Here is an 18,899-nt window from a genome sequence, read left to right on the forward strand (position 1 = left end):
CACTAAGAGGAAAAAACGTATTTCCCTGCTGTCCGTATTTTTAGAAAGTTATCCAATTTAAACAATTTGGTGCTATGTCATTAGTGTGTTATTGAATATCAGATCAGTACATCTGATGGAGGGCCCACACTTCAGCCATTTCAGCATAATGAAAGCAATAATAATAGCCTATCTATACTGAATAAAATAAAGATCATAAACAGCTTGGAGGTATTTCATGAAAATGTGTGTTCAGTCCTTTCACCACAAACAATACCATTCCGAATTTTCATGAAACCCGAATATATTTTCTTTTGTACTGAGGTAAGAATCTGCAAATATTTTTTTTCCTTTTCTATTTTCTATTTTTCTATATTACACTAAACACGCTAAATCCAAAGACCTTTGCAAGTTTCTCCTTAAAATTCACGTCTTCCGCTCAGCATTCCACTAGACTTTCAGGATTATGTGTATATATGTGCATGGATTTGGTTTTAACTTTGTCATAGCGTCAGTGAGCACCTGTTGACAGATACTAGGGTTTAAGAAATCAATTATTACTTAACTCAGCAAAATATTCTATGTGACAGTGGCTTATAAATCCTGAACAAGGACTGACTGACTGAGTTTGGTTTTACGCCGCTTTTAGCAATATTCCAGCAACATCGCGGCGGGGGACACCAGAAATGACCTGAACAAGGAAGCCAGTGATATAACGTGGGGACGATATGCTTTAAGCAAATTACAGGTGTGACCAACAAGGTGCTGAACACCGCCAACATTGGTGGATTGGGAACCAGTCCTAATCTGGAATTGCCATGGGGTTGGTAGGTTGTTGTTTAACGCCGCACTCGGCATTATTATAGCTACATGGCGGCGGTCTGTGAATAATCGAGTCTGGACCAGACAATCCAGTGATCAACAGCATGAGCATCGATCTACGCAATTGGGATACCAAAGCATGTGTTAACCAAGTCAGCGAGTCTGACCACCTGAAGCCATTAGTCGCCTCTAACGACAAGCATGGGTTACTGAAGACCAATTCTAACCTGGATCTTCGTGGGTCAGCTTATGATCTGACTGTCAGATGCAGGTTGGAGTTATTCCATTTATTACAAACATTCACTACTTTGTCGGTTCCAAGTACATGAAAATACTACAGCCATTTTAGCCACCAAATCCTTACTTAGGTTACACTCCTCAACACACAGAAATCCCAGTACTTTGGACCATTTCCTGATAATGACACCCTCGGGTACAAAAACACTGCTGCGTCAATTGAAAATGAAGTATGATTTGACAAATTATTTGACAAACTATCTACAAAAACAAACATCTATGTATGAAAGCGAATTACTGACAGGAAATCATGTATCAAAGCTCATGTGAGCATAAAGACTATGCAAAACATTTCTCGTGTGTCAATTTCAGTTTTATGACTGCATCAATCTGCAGGGAAACGAAGTGCCGAGGAATTAGGAACATATATATGTTGATGGATATACGGCTTCAAAGAAATCACTGGAGGGGAGGGGCTTGCTGCCATGGAAATGTTCATATGATTGAATGTACATGTGCAAACAATTTTATGAATCACATTCACACATAACAGAAATGGGTTAATTACAGACTATCAACTGGGCCGATTGACACGGATTGACACGGATTGAAGCCTGCTGGCGGATTGTATGATTGATGTGGAAACTTTTTAAACCAAGGAAACAACTGCATTCATCTTCCCACATGAATTCATTGATTTATCTACTCAAAAACAAATGATAGATTGTTTTTCAATGGATTGATAACCTGAAAATGAATATAAATGAGAAGGCTGTTTTAGAAACACTTGTACATACCACTTTCATATTGTATTTTTAAATCTTGTTGATGGAAATTATTAGAATTAGAAACAATTTAATAATCTGTATTTGTACCTATAATATGTGAATGAAAACATAACATTTCCGAAAGATGCAGAAAAAGATGTGTTTCCAACATCTGCATCTGTTTAGTAACGATTCCTCCCCAACACACCACAGCCATGGAGAATGAACTCATTTATTTCTACCATCTTATTTCTCTTTTTAAGTCATACAACTGCTTATGGATTGTTTCATGGTGCAAAAACACTTTATTTCTACTGGTTGAACTCTTAACAAATTGATCAACTTAGTAAAGAGTCTGAAAAGAATTTAGTGTTTGAATATGAAATTTTTAGGGAGAAAATGTTCATACGACAGGTTAAATATATGATATCCAGTTCTGTTTCATTACATCTTTACCATTTGTAGAAAATACAGAGAGGTACTGGTAAAGGGGCATTGATAAAGAGTGTAGGTAATACCATTCCACTTCTGACAGGACTTGGCAGTCAACTGTGACCTTGGCAAGGTCAGTCACGTGTCAGTGGATGTGACCATTTAAACCTGATATTCCAGGAAAGGTTAGCTACCAGCCATGTGAGACCTGGTGTTATGTTAGAATCATGTCTCAATACTGCATGAGTCTTGTTTTGTGCTGTACTACACCAAGTTGCCTGTAACAGCTGCCATATCCAGCCAGCAGGTGCAAGTAAGCTTGGTGACATGATATGACTGTGTCACAAGAGCTGTATCTATGCTACGTATAAGTGCCACATGAGCTGTATGGATGCTAAGTATAAGTGTTACATGAGCTGTATGGAAGCTAAGTATAGTGTTACATGAGCTGTATGGATGCTAAGTATAAGTGTTACATGAGCTGTATGGATGCTAAGTATAAGTGTTACATGAGCTGTATGGATGCTAAGTATAAGTGTTACATGAGCTGTATGGATGCTAAGTATAAGTACCACATGAGCAGTATGGATGCTAATTATAAGTACCACATGAGCTGTATGGATGCTAAGTATAAGTGTTACATGAGTATGTATGGATAAGTGTTACATAAGTATGGATGCTAAGTATAAGTGTTACATGAGCTGTATGGATGCTAAGTATAAGTACCACATGAGCTGTATGGATGCTAAGTATAAGATGTAAGCCACATGAGCTGTATGGATGCTAAGTATAGTGTTACAAGCTGTATGGATGCTAAGTATAAGTGTTACACATGAGCTGTATGGATGCTAAGTATAAAGCACATGAGCACATGAGCTGTATGGATGCTAATTATAAGTACACAGCTGTATGGATGCTAAGTATGTATGTATGATGCTAAGTATAAGTACCACATGAGCTGTATGGATGCTAAGTATAAGTACCACATGAGCTGTATGGATGCTAATTATAAGTACCACATGAGCTGTATGGATGCTAAGTATAAGTACCACATGAGCTGTATGGATGCTAAGTATAAGTACCACATGAGCTGTATGGATGCTAATGAGCTGTATGGATGCTAAGTATAAGTGTTACATGAGCTGTATGGATGCTGAATTATAAGTACCACATGAGCTGTATGGATGCTAAGTATAAGTACCACATGAGCTGTATGGATGCTAATTATAAGTACCACATGAGCTGTATGGATGCTAAGTATAAGTGTTACATGAGCTGTATGGATGCTAAGTATAAGTACCACATGAGCTGTATGGATGCTAAGTATAAGTACCACATGAGCTGTATGGATGCTAAGTATAAAATGTACCACATGAGCTGTATGCATGCTAAGTATGGCAGTGTGACATGAGCTGTATGGATGCTAAGTATAAATGTTACATGAGCTGTATGGATGCTAAGTATAAGTGTTACATGAGCTGTATGGATGCTAAGTATAAAGTGTTACATGAGCTGTATGGATGCTAAGTATAAGTGTTACATGAGCTGTATGGATGCTAAGTATAAGTGTTACATGAGCTGTATGCATGCTAAGTATAAGTGTTACATGAGCTGTATGCATGCTAAGTATAAGTGTTACGTGAGCTGTATGCATGCTAAGTATGACAGTGTGACATGAGCTGTGTTGATGTTGTGTATCTAACTGTTCCATACACTAGAAGCTTGCTATATCCCACAGTATCAGCACACCAGCTGCTGTGCATCACAGTGCACCATGTGAGCTGCAGTGTGGGAGGAAGATGACACACAGCAGATGCATGCGCAGGAATGTGCAGATGGAAGTGTGGGGGTCCCACCAGCAACTCACTGCTCTACACCGTAACAACGAATGTCTTCTTCAGTTGAACGACCCAGTAGTAGCCCACTTCACACAATGCGAGAAAATTCCACCAGTGACACCAGTTATGAAAATACCACCACTGAAGGCTAGGAGCTTTGTGAATGAACAGCCAGGAACTTCAACTCTGGTATTAAACACAGGAATCCGTTCTGCCATTTTAGCCGTTTCAAAGCAGTTGAAGCATTTTCAACAAGAGATTTTTTTCCAAACTGACCAGGAAATCATAATTTTAAACAGAACCTAAGACTAAATGTCGTAAGTCAATGAGAACCTCAGCTTTATCCAATACATCCAATGTATCAACATGTCAGGCCTGTCTGCAAGAGATCTGTTTTGTTTAATTATTTACAAATGCTTCAACTTTGCACACACTATCCGGTATCACACAAGTCACAAACAGATTGAAGAGAGTCGGCAGTTAGCAAAGGCATGTAAAAGAGTACATACTGCTCTCATCAGATCGGTGACATTACATTTCAAGCTGTTACATGAAGCAGGATTTACTGACACATTTTGCTACACTTTCTCAGTCACTGAGTGAGTTTAATTTTATGCCGCTTTTAGCAACATTCTAGCAATATCACAACGGGGGACACCAGAAATGGGCTTCACACATTGTATCCATGTGGGGAATCGAACCCGGGTCTTCGGCGTGACGAGCAAACGCTTTAACCACTAGGCTATACCCCCACCCTCCCATACTTCCTCGGTGTTCACTTGACGCCAGACTGACAGTGTCAGCACAAAACTATCCTAACTGTGATCATGTAATTAATAGTGATGTGCTTCTTTCTCTGTATTGAAATGAAGAGATTCGAAGACAAAAGGGCATCTACCACCTAGATCAACTTTATATAAATTATATTTTCCAACATGAAAAATAAAAAAAAACATTTTTTGTTTAACTAACGTCATCTTATTTCCTGTTTTTACAGGTGATACACAAATGTGCCATGGGGAAAGATATTTGTTGGAACAAAATAAAAAACCCAAAGTGCTTCATATTTGAGACTGTGCTAAACTATAAGCGATAGATACTCTGAGAAAGTTTATTTTTGTAGCATGATACTATTTAATTACTCTAGATCAGATATATGGCATAAAATTCCAAACAAGATTACAAAGTACATAGGGTTGAAAGGACGATTCTTATCATTAAGAGAAGAACATTTCTTGGATGTAACATGTCATCGCACCATGTTCCATCCCCAACTTTGACCTTGACCTTTGTCTGCGTCGATGACATTAAATCAGTTATGGTACTCATGGTGGTTATTTGTTCTGGTCAGGAAACAAAGCATTGTGGATGAGTATAAAGTATTTAAACTTTGCCACAGCGGTAGATATTTGTGGTGGGCAAGCCGTGGATGTGGAGGGGATGTACGAGTGCATCGCCGGTGAGTCAGAAACAGATAATTACAGATTATCGCACACATCCTTCACAATAATATGACAAGTTAATAACTCTCTGGTCTGCAGTGTACAACTGTATCAGCTGCTACTGATAGGCCAATCTGTGGTACACTCAGAGATAGTTCTCACACCAACAGTATCGCTTCTAAAGCAGAACAAGCCTTTAGGTTAATAGTAGCTGTAGGAACAAGTCACAAGTATTGTTTTAATCAGTTGGATTACATGACAGTTGGAACATAATGAAATAATTACAATGTACTTATGATTTTGAAATAAAACATTCAGTATAAATGCCAAATAATTATCAATATCTCCCTCAAAGCAAGAATATGAAAGTTTGAAAACCAATACGTTCACTTGAGTTCAACAATAATTCATATCCTAACAGAAGTTACAGAACACCTGATTTGCTATTAATACAGTTAATCTGTCACGGTATATATTACTATTTAACTTATTTTGATTTGTATATAGTTTTGTTTCACTCTGATGAGGTTTGAACAATGCTTAAGAAAATACGCTAAAAATATTTTTGAAACTGAAAAAAAATAAATCAGATTTGCATTGCTGTGAAGTGTCTGAACCTTTTTTGCATTCTACGTCAGTGTTCTTTCCAATTATAGGTACACAGAACCAACTGGAGAAGGAGGTAGGTACAATTTATTATCCGTCAGGGAAGAAGGTGTCAAGGAAAGGCAAATCCCCAGACTCATATTTAACCTCAATCAAAGGAAGAGCACTAAAGTTGCAATCTACCAGTGCGATACGTGCATTGGAACACTTCTTTCAACCTAGAACCACCCCCGCCCTCACCGAAATAGACGACCCTCTGCCGACCCATGACAGGTGGTGATGGTCTGTATCTCAATGAACGATCCTCTAACACAAGGGAGATAACCCTGCACCTATTCTCAGCCTAGCAGTTGAGAGTCGGAGACCTTGGAGGCAGGTAATCAGGCCCTGCTGGCAGCATGGGCCACTGACTCTCGTCGCTTCCTGTGATAGCGCCACCTACCTGTTAGAACACTCTCAAAATACTCCTGGGATAGGCAGACTGGGCAGATCAAAAAGGAGGAATGAACAGGGTTTTATGTGACACGCAAATGTGCGTCAGTACGCAAAATTACAGGAAGGATTACAGAAAAAATATTCACTGCGTCCCTCGGTACGCACATTATTATTCACTGTTCCCACAACACTTATATGACTTTAAATGTTTGGTTGTTTCTTTCAGAGCAATTACATGCATCATTTCACCCATCAGTTCACATGATCAATGATTCATTCCAGGTTGTAAGAAATTATCAAAACATACAGTCCCCTACACCGTTCCTTCACAGGACCATGACGTACTACCTGCAAGGACCCTTAAAACTAATAATTAGGGGTCCCCCGGGACCGTAGTCTGTCATACAGACGCTGAAGCAAATATAGCCAAGAAATCCCACACAAGTCTAGAAAATGTGGCAAGTCTAGATTTCCACAGCTTCTGAAAATGAAGAAAGTCTCAGGGCTCCCTTTCATTATATTTTACTTTTTTCACTGTGAGCTTTTTTTCTGTAAAATATGTTCATTTCAGAGACTGGTTGTTAGTCTACCAGGACCCCTATGTTTGTGAGTCAAGGTAAGACCCTGAATGAATGAAGAACTACCAGGTCTGTCTTTGAAATAATGGACGAAAATCAAAGTATACTTGCCATTAGCCTGGTGTTAGATTTTGGGTCATTAAATGTAAATATAAATGACAAATTGTGAAATGGAATGTGAATGTGAAAATCATTAACCAGACAGTTGTGTTGGCCACCGAGATCCATTCTGTTGTTTGAAGGAAATTCTCCACAAAGTATACTGTTGTTTTGAATCAATCTATTTCATAAATAAACAAGTAGTCTAAAAAATATGATCATGATTAAACTGTCCACAGTCAGTGTCAACTGATCATGATATTTAAGCCATCAATTCATCGTCATAGCGACTGATTCAGAACAGCCATTGTCTAAATAATTCCAAAGGCCAAAAACTTTGTGGCCATGACATGCATGACTAAATTGAAAATATTTATATCACGCTAATCTCCATTCTTAATCTTCATCGCCACCACATTGTACATTGACTTGTCAGCCAAACCGTGCCACTCTGTCCCTTTCATTAATGACTGTGCGTGAAATTTATACCCTTAATTGGCCATCCCCTTGGCCGTGTTTACCTTCACATCACTAAGTCGAAGGCAGTGCCAGTGTCTCTATATTGTCCATTGTTGTCTCTTTGTCTGTCCATTGTTGTCTCTTTAGTGTCCATTGTTGTCTCTTTGTCCATTGTTGTCTCTTTGTCCATTGTTGTCTCTAACTATATATATGTTTACATCCATACTGTCAGCCATACATATCTCCCGACAACTTTTGGCAAATTTCCAAATTCAAAATTGGGGCAGTGGGTTGCTTAATGGTTCAAGCGCCTCCTCCTCACGCTGAAGACTTGAGTTCGAATCCCCACATGGGTACAATGTGTGAAGCCCATTTCTGGTGTTCCCCGCCATGATATTGCTGGAATATTGCTAAAAGCGGTGTAAAACCATACTCACTCAAATTCAAAATTCAGAGAAATTAAATTATGCAACACTAATGCCCCCTTTAGGTTGCCATATCTTTCAGTCAAATCGCTGCTCTTTCGATCAAACACTAAATGGCCTGGTGCAACATATGCATTATGCACGTCAAATCTCCAAATCATCATCATCACTATCAGTCAATCTGGTATTCCGACTGTTTATGTAAGGGTGACCATGAGCAGGATGTGCCAACCAAGGAAACACCCTGAGACTTAGCTGGAATTAAAATCACCTCATTTATGTTTGAGCCGAAACATTCACTCATTGCTGTCTTCGTGTATTTGTTTATGATGTATCGTAAAGAAAAACTAAACAAGTTTGGACTAAACATATTCTTCGTCTTAATTCTGAGCTAATCATCTGTTGTCACATATGTGTAAAGATGTAAACATATATATGTTACAGTCAGATTGTGAAATCAGTCATTTCATGAAATGACTAAGAGGATTAGCCATTTGGCTATTGGCTATATAAATAGGTTTGGACGTTTCCATCAAATTTGATGTAAATGTGCTTAATAATGATTGTCAATGTTCGTGATTCTCGAAACAAATCGCCAAAACACATTTTGCGGCCCGACTCTCAGAAACACAAAACACATTTCTTAGTCGGATACATGGGAAAGATCATGCGAAAAATCAGTATAAATGGCCTGTCCAACACTGCAATATCACTGCACATGAAGTCACACAGAGAGAATGCAAAGGTTAACACAGAAAGAAAGAGAACGAGCAGTAGGGATAGTTGAATGTCTGACCCTCTTAGTTATTTCACGAAATGACTGATTTCACAATCTGACTGTAACATATATATAGTTGAAGACATAAAGACGTGCCTTTGACGTATTGATGTGATGTCAAACACGGCCAACGGGATGGCCAGTTAAGGTTATAAATGTCTCTGATTTTCATTTCTTGGTTTTGTTTCCTCATTATTTGCTTCCTTTCCCTCAAAATAAATTGACATTTATTTAAATTAGATGCCACCCAATATGTCCAGTAAATACAAGAATCTACTAGCCAAGTTTGAATACCACTAGCCTCATGCCTGATCCATCATCTTTATCAGATATACCACAATATACACAGTCTTATTTGTTAAAGTGTATCGATGATGTTATATACAACAGGCAGAACATATTTCTCAAGTAAAGAAGTAAACAGTCAGTTTTGTTTGTATGCTACAAAAATTTCTTTCTTAATTTATCTTCAACTGCTTGACTAGGGGTTTTTTTCAGCCCAAAATTTGAACCATAAATTCTGAAGAGGTAGATTTTACCTGTAGCTTTATGTGACTACCGTGAAATCTGATTGGTTCAATGGACATGTATACATTAAGAGTATTGTGCCCAAATATGACACTAAACCTGGTGGAATGTGAATGTGTTTCCTTACCCTGAAGTGTGTGAAGAGGTCATCTTTGTCAAAGGTGAGATAGTTGCAGCATTTACACTTGTGGATGTCGTCCCCATGCTGGGCGATGTGGTCCTGGTACTGCTGGGGGTAGCAGCCCTGGAAGTCACACTTGGGACACTTCAGCCGTTCGAGGTCCGTCTCAGACGCCTTGATACCTGAACAGCAATGAACAACATGTCGTGACAACAAATGAATATGTCATGGACAGCAACAAAAACATGTTATGGACACCAATGAATATGTCATGGACACCAGCGAACAACACGTCATGGACCGCAATGAATATGTCATGGACAGCAATGAACGACATGTCATGGACAGCAATGAACGACATGTCATGGACAGCAATGAACGACATGTCATGGACAGCAATGAACAACACGTCATGGACAGCAATGAACAACACGTCATGGACAGCAATGGACAACATGTCATGACAACAAATGAATACGTCATGGACAGCACATGAACTTTGTCCAGGCGTCAACAACATATTGCTACCATTGAGAAACTTAAAACTCAAAGAAGCTACAAATTCTTATTTCTCCCGTAAAGTCACCATAACAAGGATTAACTTTTCAGACAGAAAAGCCGCAAAAAAATTGGAAACTGGTATTGGTGAGTGATTACGATTGGCAATAGGTGATTACACTGCATCTTATGTGAAAAAGCAGCCATGTGCATAGATGTGAGGGGATTCCCCCAGTGCTGACACGTCTTGCTTCTGTTTGCAGTCACCATAGTGTTTCTATGTTTCCAATATATATTTTTACATACAGGTTCCCTTAGAATATATTTTTGGATAAAAACGTCCCAAAAGTTATCTATGTACATATAAGACAAATGAAACATAAACACAGACGTACACTTAACATTGAATACATATGTTCATCTGCAGACGGGTTCAGACAGAGGCCTGTTTTCTGTACTGGGACAAGTTGTCCGTTTCCTACTTTCACAGCTGAGTCTTCTTTGTGGTTGAGGAAGGAGTTGGGGTATGCCAGTTGCATAACAATGATGTTGGTGACAGACTATGTCTGGGGAAGTTGGCCACAGATAAAGGGATGGCCAGGGCTGTGTGGTTACTCAAGCAAGTTGGGGTCAGACATTCGATCATTGCTTTGATCAAAAACATGAATATTGTTAGAGGAATCAAAGGTCTAGCAGTGGATACTCCCAATAAGGAAGTTGACATCCATAAATCTGGCTGTTCTAATACCTACCTAAATTACAATGTCTCTGACTGACAGAGGGCACATGTTACAATGTCTCAAACTGACACAGGGCACACGTTACCATGTCTCAGACTGACACAGGGCACATGTTACAATGTCTCAGACTGACACAGGGCACATGTTACAATGTCTCAGACTGACACAGGGCGCATGTTACAATGTCTCAGACTGACACAGGGCACACGTTACAATGTCTCAGACTGACACAGGGCACATGTTACAATGTATCAGACTGACACAGGGCACACGTTACAATGTCTCACACTGACACAGGGCACATGTAACAATGTCTCAGACTGACACAGGGCGCACGTTACAATGTCTCAGACTGACACAGGGCACACGTTACAATGTTTCAGACTGACACAGGGCACATGTCAAAATGTCTCAAACTGACACAGGGCACAAGTTACAATGTCTCAGACTGACACAGGGCACACGTTACAATGTCTCAAACTGGATACTCGCAATAAGGAAGTTGACATCCATAAATCTTGCTGTTCTGATACCTACCTAACTTACAATGTCTCAAACTGACACAGGGCACATGTTACATTGTCTCAGTTTGATACATGGCACAAGTTACAGAGCACAAGTTACAATGTCTCAGACTGACACAGGGCACATGTTACAATGTCTCAGACTGACACAGGGCACACATTACCATGTCTCAGACTGACACAGGGCACATGTTACAATGTCTCAGACTGACACAGGGCAGACGTTACAATGTCTAAGACTGACACAGGGCACATGTTACCATGTCTCAGACTGACACAGAGCACATGTTACACCATCACCAGACCATAGAGCACAGTCTCCCTTTAACTTGTGCATAATGAAACCCTGCTTGATCTCATCAACGTTCAACACCCACTAATGACCACAATTTGATGGTCAGAGAAACTTGAGATTACAACCCATCAGCTAAATGTTTATCACTTTTGCATTGCTTGTTTCAAACTAAATGGAACCGGAATCAGGTATTCTGAAATATTTTTCAAATTCAGGTTCCACTTAAATCTTTAACATAAAGGGATCTGACTCATTTACTTTTAAGCCAAATTTCAGATCAGTGATCATCTGTACGCTAGCTCTGCCAACCACAAAGATACAAAGTGCTATGAAAAAGAAAGTGTTTTACTTATTTGTCCCTAAACATCTCAGTGCATACAGGGTCTTTGTCTGCTGTTTCGGCAGATGGTATAAGCCTTTGCCAGCGGGCTTCTGGTCTCAATGGTGTGCTCAGTGCTTAGTTCAACACAAAAACTTTTACATATATGATCAGCTCCTGTCTTCAAAACATGTCCCAATATTGCAAGCTTGGGGTAAAAACTCCGCTGTGACTTGAGTAAAACTAATCACCTAACTCTAGAATTGCACATTTTGTCAGGGGCTCTCCATGAGGGGGCATGTTTGATCAGCCCAGTGTAGATATTGTAAATGTACTGGGGTACCTTTTGTTACTATTTCGTACAAAGATAAGTTTATAAGTCCAGCTGCGATAAGGGGATATTGGTGGCAGAACAATCCGTTGTACATCTTGGCTGCCGGAATGAAGTAGGTGCAACCGAAACCCTTGCACACTTCTTATCATTACCTACGAGGGCGAACATATCGGGGTTCATAGTTTTCATACGATGCCCTAGGGCAAAATATCACTTTGTCATGGTGATGTGATGTCATGAACAATGACATGATATGCTTCAATTCACTGTGCTGAGCAATGTCCCTCTGGTGCAATCATGTTTTGGTAGGTTTGCCCCACAACGATGATCTTTGTATTTTTTAAAGTATACTTGTGCTTGTTGATTTAATGAAAACACACATCTTTGACCCACATAAATTGACAAACTATGATGATACAACTGAGTTCTCGGCCATTCTATCATTTACTATTTGGCACGGGTATTGGATGTTCACAATGTACTGCATTAAACACACAATTCAAAATCACCAAATATACCAACCATTCAAAAACAATATCGCGTTATGAATTGTGGAAAGAATGAACCTCAATACACTGATATACACTTAATACCACACACCCCTATTATACAGTGTCTCGAACTGAAAGACCTCGTGACAATTATATCTGTGTGATCTGTAATTAAAACACCACCCAAAAGAATTACTGTCATATGACACAACCTGAAAACGACTTGATGGGGATTGTGATTGTGAAGGTACAGTCACTAAAATCTACTGAAAAAATGACAAGAGGAAGACAGATCAATGTTCTGAAATCGGGAAATAGAATCCATAAAGGGAAGCCTTGGGAAACACAATTCATAGAATGAGTACTTGAGTATAATGTGCATCCAATAACACTTGGAGAAAACTTGTAATTCCTTGTCCTGTGTTATGTCCAAAACAAACATCATATCTCTATAGGTGAAGAACACAGCATGAAAACTTGGTCAGTGAAAATGTTAAATTTGTGATAAAACATTACTAGACACTGTGATTGAACTGCATTTTCCTTTATGCTAGGCTTTGCAGCATATGCCGAGATTGAGAAAAATGACATTTTTGACAGATGCATCCTAATTACAAATTCTGAAAGAACTTTTTATTAAATTATTAAAACACATAACAAATACCAGTCTACATCTACAGTGAGCACTTTTAATGACCAGTAATAATAGCAGGATTAACTTGCTTTACTTCAGCACTTCCCTCTACATAGTTATATTTGTTTAAACCAGTTGAAGGTTCACAAACCACTGAGTCACCATGCAAGCAAGCAGATCCTGTCAGCCAGGGGAAAGCACTCTGTACAGCCAGTTGTAGCTCCACAGATCACTGGGACAATGCCTCTCTCAAGTTTCTGGTATTGTCATTTGCTCTCTTTGCTTCCTTTTGCAGTAAGTATATTTGACTCAATTGCAAATGGTAATTTAAACCCTATAGACAACTGATTTGACTTCCAGTGGTAAAGGTCAGTTATACATGACATGACTTGGTATCACTCATCCATAAATGTTTGGTTTGAGTCTTAAATAATCAGAACATTTTCTTCAAACTACCAGGGCTATCAATATTAAACCTGAACATAAACTATGGCCATCATTTTCATGTTGCACATCTGCTATCGCCAACATCTTAATGCTGAACATCAGCTATCGCCAACATCTTAATGCTGAACATCAGCTATTGGCAACATCTTAATGCTGAACATCAGCTATTGGCAACATCTTAATGCTGAACATCAGCTATTGCCAACATCTTAATGCTGAACATCAGCTATTGGCAACATCTTAATGCTGAACATCAGCTATTGCCAACATCTTAATGCTGAACATCAGCTATCGCCAACATCTTAATGCTGAACATCAGCTAACGCCAACATCTTAATGCTGAACATCAGCTATTGGCAACGTCTTTAACGATGAAAATCAGCTACCTCCAACATTATAGAACAAACTTTATGGATAACAACTTCTTTTTATTCGTGAGTGCGACGTTTCGATACAGATTCTTGTACCGTTGTCAAGCATAATGATGCTTGACAGCGGTACAAGAATCTGTATCGACATTTCTTGGTACAAGAACGTCGCGACTCGCACTCGAATAAAAAGAAGTTGTTATTCATAAAGTTTGTTCTATATTGTACTTCCCAACTTCTAAAATGCCACTCAAAGAAGTTACCTCCAACATCATAATACTCAACATCAGCTACCTCCAACATCATAATGCTGAACATTAGCTACCACAGACATCATAATGCTGAACATTAGCTACCACTGACATCATAATGCTGAACATAAGCTACCACTGACATCATAATGCTGAACATCAATTATCGTCAAAATCATAATGCTGAACATTGGCTACCCTCCAACATCTTAATGCTGAACATCAGCTACCTCCAACATCATAATGTTGAATATCACTATCGCCAAAATCATAATGCTGAACATCAATGCTGAACTCCTCCAACATCATAATGCTGAACATCAGCTATCGCCAACATCATAATGCTGAACATCAGCTACCTCCAACATCATAATGCTGAACATCAGCTATCTCCAACATCATAATGCTGAACATCAGCTATCTCCAACATCATAATGCTGAACATCAATTATCGTCAAAATCCTAATGCTGAACACTGGCTACCCCCAACATCTTAATGCTGAACATCAGCTACCTCCAAGCATCCTAATGCTGAACATCAGCTATCGCCAAAATCATAATGCTGAACATCAACTACCTCCAACATCTTAATGCTGAAAATCAGCTATCTCCAACATCATAATGCTGAAAATCAGCTACCTCCAACATCTTAATGCTGAACATCAGCTACCTCCAACATCCTAATGCTGAACATCAGCTACCTCCAACATCATAATGTTGAACATCATGCGCCAACATCTTAATGCTATCCTCCAACATCCTAATGCTGAACATCAGCTATCTCCAACATCATAATGCTGAACATCAGCTACCTCCAACATCTTAATGCTGAACATCAGCTACCTCCAACATCTTAATGCTGAACATCAGCTATCTCCAACATCATAATGCTGAACATCAGCTACCTCCAACATCATAATGCTGAACATCAGCTACCACCAACATCTTAATGCTGAACATTGGCTACCCCCAACATCTTAATGTTGAACATCAGCTACCCCCAACATCATAATGCTGAACATCAGCTACCTCCAACATCATAATGCTGAACATCAGCTATCTCCAGCATCATAATGCTGAACATCAGCTACCTCCAACATCTTAATGCTGAACATTGGCTACCTCCAACATCTTAATGTTGAACATCAGCTACCCCCAACATCTTAATGCTGAACATCAACTTCCTCCAACATCTTAATGCTGAACATCAGCTATCTCCAACATCATAATGCTGAACATCAGCTACCTCCAACATCATAATGCTGAACATCAGCTACCTCCAACATCATAATGCTGAACATCAGCTATCTCCAACATCATAATGTTGAACATCAGCTATCTCCAACATCATAATGCTGAACATCAGCTACCTCCAACATCATAATGCTGAACATCAGCTACCTCCAACATCTTAATGCTGAACATCAGCTATCTCCAACATCATAATGTTGAACATCAGCTATCTCCAACATCATAATGCTGAACATCAGCTACCTCCAACATCATAATGCTGAACATCAGCTACCTCCAACATCATAATGCTGAACATCAGCTATCTCCAACATCATAATGTTGAACATCAGCTATCTCCAACATCATGCTGAACATCAGCATCGCCTCCAACATCATAATGCTGAACATCAGCTACCTCCAACATCATAATGCTGAACATCAGCTATCTCCAACATCATAATAATGCTGAACATCTACCTCCAACATCATAATGCTGAACATCAGCTATCTCCAACATCATAATGCTGAACATCAGCTATCTCCAACATCATAATGTTGAACATCAGCTATCTCCAACATCATAATGCTGAACATCAGCTATCGCCAACATCATAATGCTGAACATCAGCTACTCCCCAACATCATAATGCTGAACATCAGCTATCTCCAACATCTTAATGCTGAACATCAGCTACCCCAACATCTTAATGTTGAACATCAGCTACCCCATCATAATGCTGAACATCAGCTACCTCCAACATCATAATGCTGAACATCAGCTACCTCCAACATCATAATGCTGAACATTGAACATCAGCTATCTCCAACATCATAATGCTGAACATCAGCTTCTCCAACATCTTAATGCTGAACATCAGCTATCTCCAACATCATAATGCTACCTCCAACATCAGCTATCAGCTCCAACATCATAATGCTGAACATCAGCTATCTCCAACATCATAATGTTGAACATCAGCTATCTCCAACATCATAATGCTGAACATCAGCTACCTCCAACATCATAATGCTGAACATCAGCTATTGGCAACATCTTAATGCTGAACATCAGTTATCACCAACATCATAATGCTGAACATCAGCTACCACCAACATCATAATGCTGAACATCAGCTATCACCAACATCATAATGCTGAACATCAGCTACCACCAACATCTTAATGTTGAACATCAGTTATTGCCAACATCTTAATGCTGAACATCAGTTATCGCAAACATCATAATGCTGAACATCAGCTATTGGCAACATCATAATGCTGAACATCAGCTATTGGCAACATCTTAATGCTGAACATCAGCTATTTGCAACATCATAATGCTGAACATCAGCTATTGGCAACATCATAATGCTGAACATCAGCTATTGGCAACATCATAATGCTGAACATCAGCTATTGCCAACATCTTAATGCTGAACATCAGTTATTGGCAACATCATAATGCTGAACATCAGCTATTGGCAACATCTTAATGCTGAACATCAGCTATTGGCAACATCATAATGCTGAACATCAGCTATTGGCAACATCATAATGCTGAACATCAGCTATTGGCAACATCATAATGCTGAACATCAGCTATTGGCAACATCATAATGCTGAACATCAGCTATTGGCAACATCATAATGCTGAACATCAGCTATTGGCAACATCTTAATGCTGAACATCAGCTATCGCCAACATCTTAATGCTGAACATCAGTTATCGCCAACATCATAATGCTGAACATCAGCTACCACCAACATCATAATGCTGAACATCAGCTATCACCAACATCATAATGCTGAACATCAGCTACCACCAACATCATAATGCTGAACATCAGCTACCACCAACATCATAATACTACATAATCAGTAACCTTAATGATAAAAAGCAGCTATATTTTCAACTGATTCATTAATACTAGAAAATCGCAATTGTTATATCATAGGTTTTTGACACTATTCCAACAAATGCTATTTTAGCATCTCTCCTACACAACATCCCAAGTTAACTTTGTGGGACAAGCAAGGCACCTGCCATCGAGAGCCTCCTCTTGGGCTAGTGTCTCACATTCTGGGAGAGCGGAAGTCAGTGGAGTTAATATCTTCAAACATTCCCCCCCATCTCACCACCTTAGATGGAATATTTACGACACAGTTGTCGTCATTTGAAAACTAGGACTTGAACACTGAAACTAGGTTGAAATCAGGCCTGCTGTCTCCAGGGCTCCGATAAGACAGGGCCAGGACTGGGTCCAACTCACACAATTTTTCACACATCTTGAAATGGATAACCAATAAATCTTTGATAATGGGAATTCAAAAGCAGTTAATGTTTTATCAAGATTTTAACATGGGAAGCACTGTAATAAACTGTGGATTTCTTGCAGTGTCCTACAGGCTGACTTCTTGTCATTGTATCACTGTTTATGTGAATCTCTAATGTACATTTCCATGTCGTGTCTTATATGTTTATTTCATAATGGGTGCAAGGTTTAGCTGCTATGCAGGAACGAAGGCGATACATTCCAACTTCCGAATCTATCATGAGGCCACAGCATCCTCTCAACACATCCCAACAGCTTTGCATGCTTTTTTATTCATGATGGATTTGCATATCTTCTCAGTTACATCTTTCAGTAGGGATGCAGGGTGATAGTGAGGGTCATTGTTATATTTAACTGTGGAACATGTATCATACTGCAATTTCTTTCTGACAATCTTCCTGACATGATGTTGATTAATTAAGGAAAGTTTTAGATATTTCTTAGGGACCGTTCATAATTTATGGCTAGGGGGGAATGATAATGATTTTTACGGAGAAGCATGTACAATCTGAGTGACCCCTCCTCCTAAAATTTATGTACAAAATATGTGACCCACCTTGCATGTCATGTACAAAATCAATTACCCCCTCCCCTTCCCATATTTTTTAAGCATAACTTTTTAATATTTTTATGTACAAAATTGCTCACCCACCTTGTACATGTGTACAAAATTGCTGAACCCCCCTACCTCCCCAGAACAAAATGGGTGAACCTATGGGTGCAGATATAACTAAGCACGTACATTGTATTCTCAACAGCTCTTTTAAGATAACCTAGGGACAATACTTCCTCAAAGTGAATTGTTTTTTCAAAAATTGAATCAAAATTATAATATTACACAGCACTGATAAAACTGAAACTAGCTTGACACATGTACCCATGAGGG

General features: G+C 39.1%; 1 protein-coding gene across 1 annotated transcript in view; it reads right to left on the bottom strand.

Annotated features, from left to right (window-relative positions):
• Nucleotides 1–18,899, bottom strand: part of LOC124276391 — a 106,345-nt gene that overhangs the window by 55,816 nt on the left and 31,630 nt on the right. The window contains exon 11 of the mRNA XM_046712033.1: nucleotides 9,553–9,728. Coding sequence (XP_046567989.1) covers nucleotides 9,553–9,728 — 176 coding nt within the window. The remainder of the gene's footprint in view (nucleotides 1–9,552; nucleotides 9,729–18,899) is intronic.

Source organism: Haliotis rubra, unplaced genomic scaffold (genome assembly GCF_003918875.1).
Source record: "Haliotis rubra isolate DU_JTF1 unplaced genomic scaffold, ASM391887v1 Scf209, whole genome shotgun sequence".
Taxonomy (NCBI): Eukaryota; Metazoa; Mollusca; class Gastropoda; order Lepetellida; family Haliotidae; genus Haliotis; species Haliotis rubra.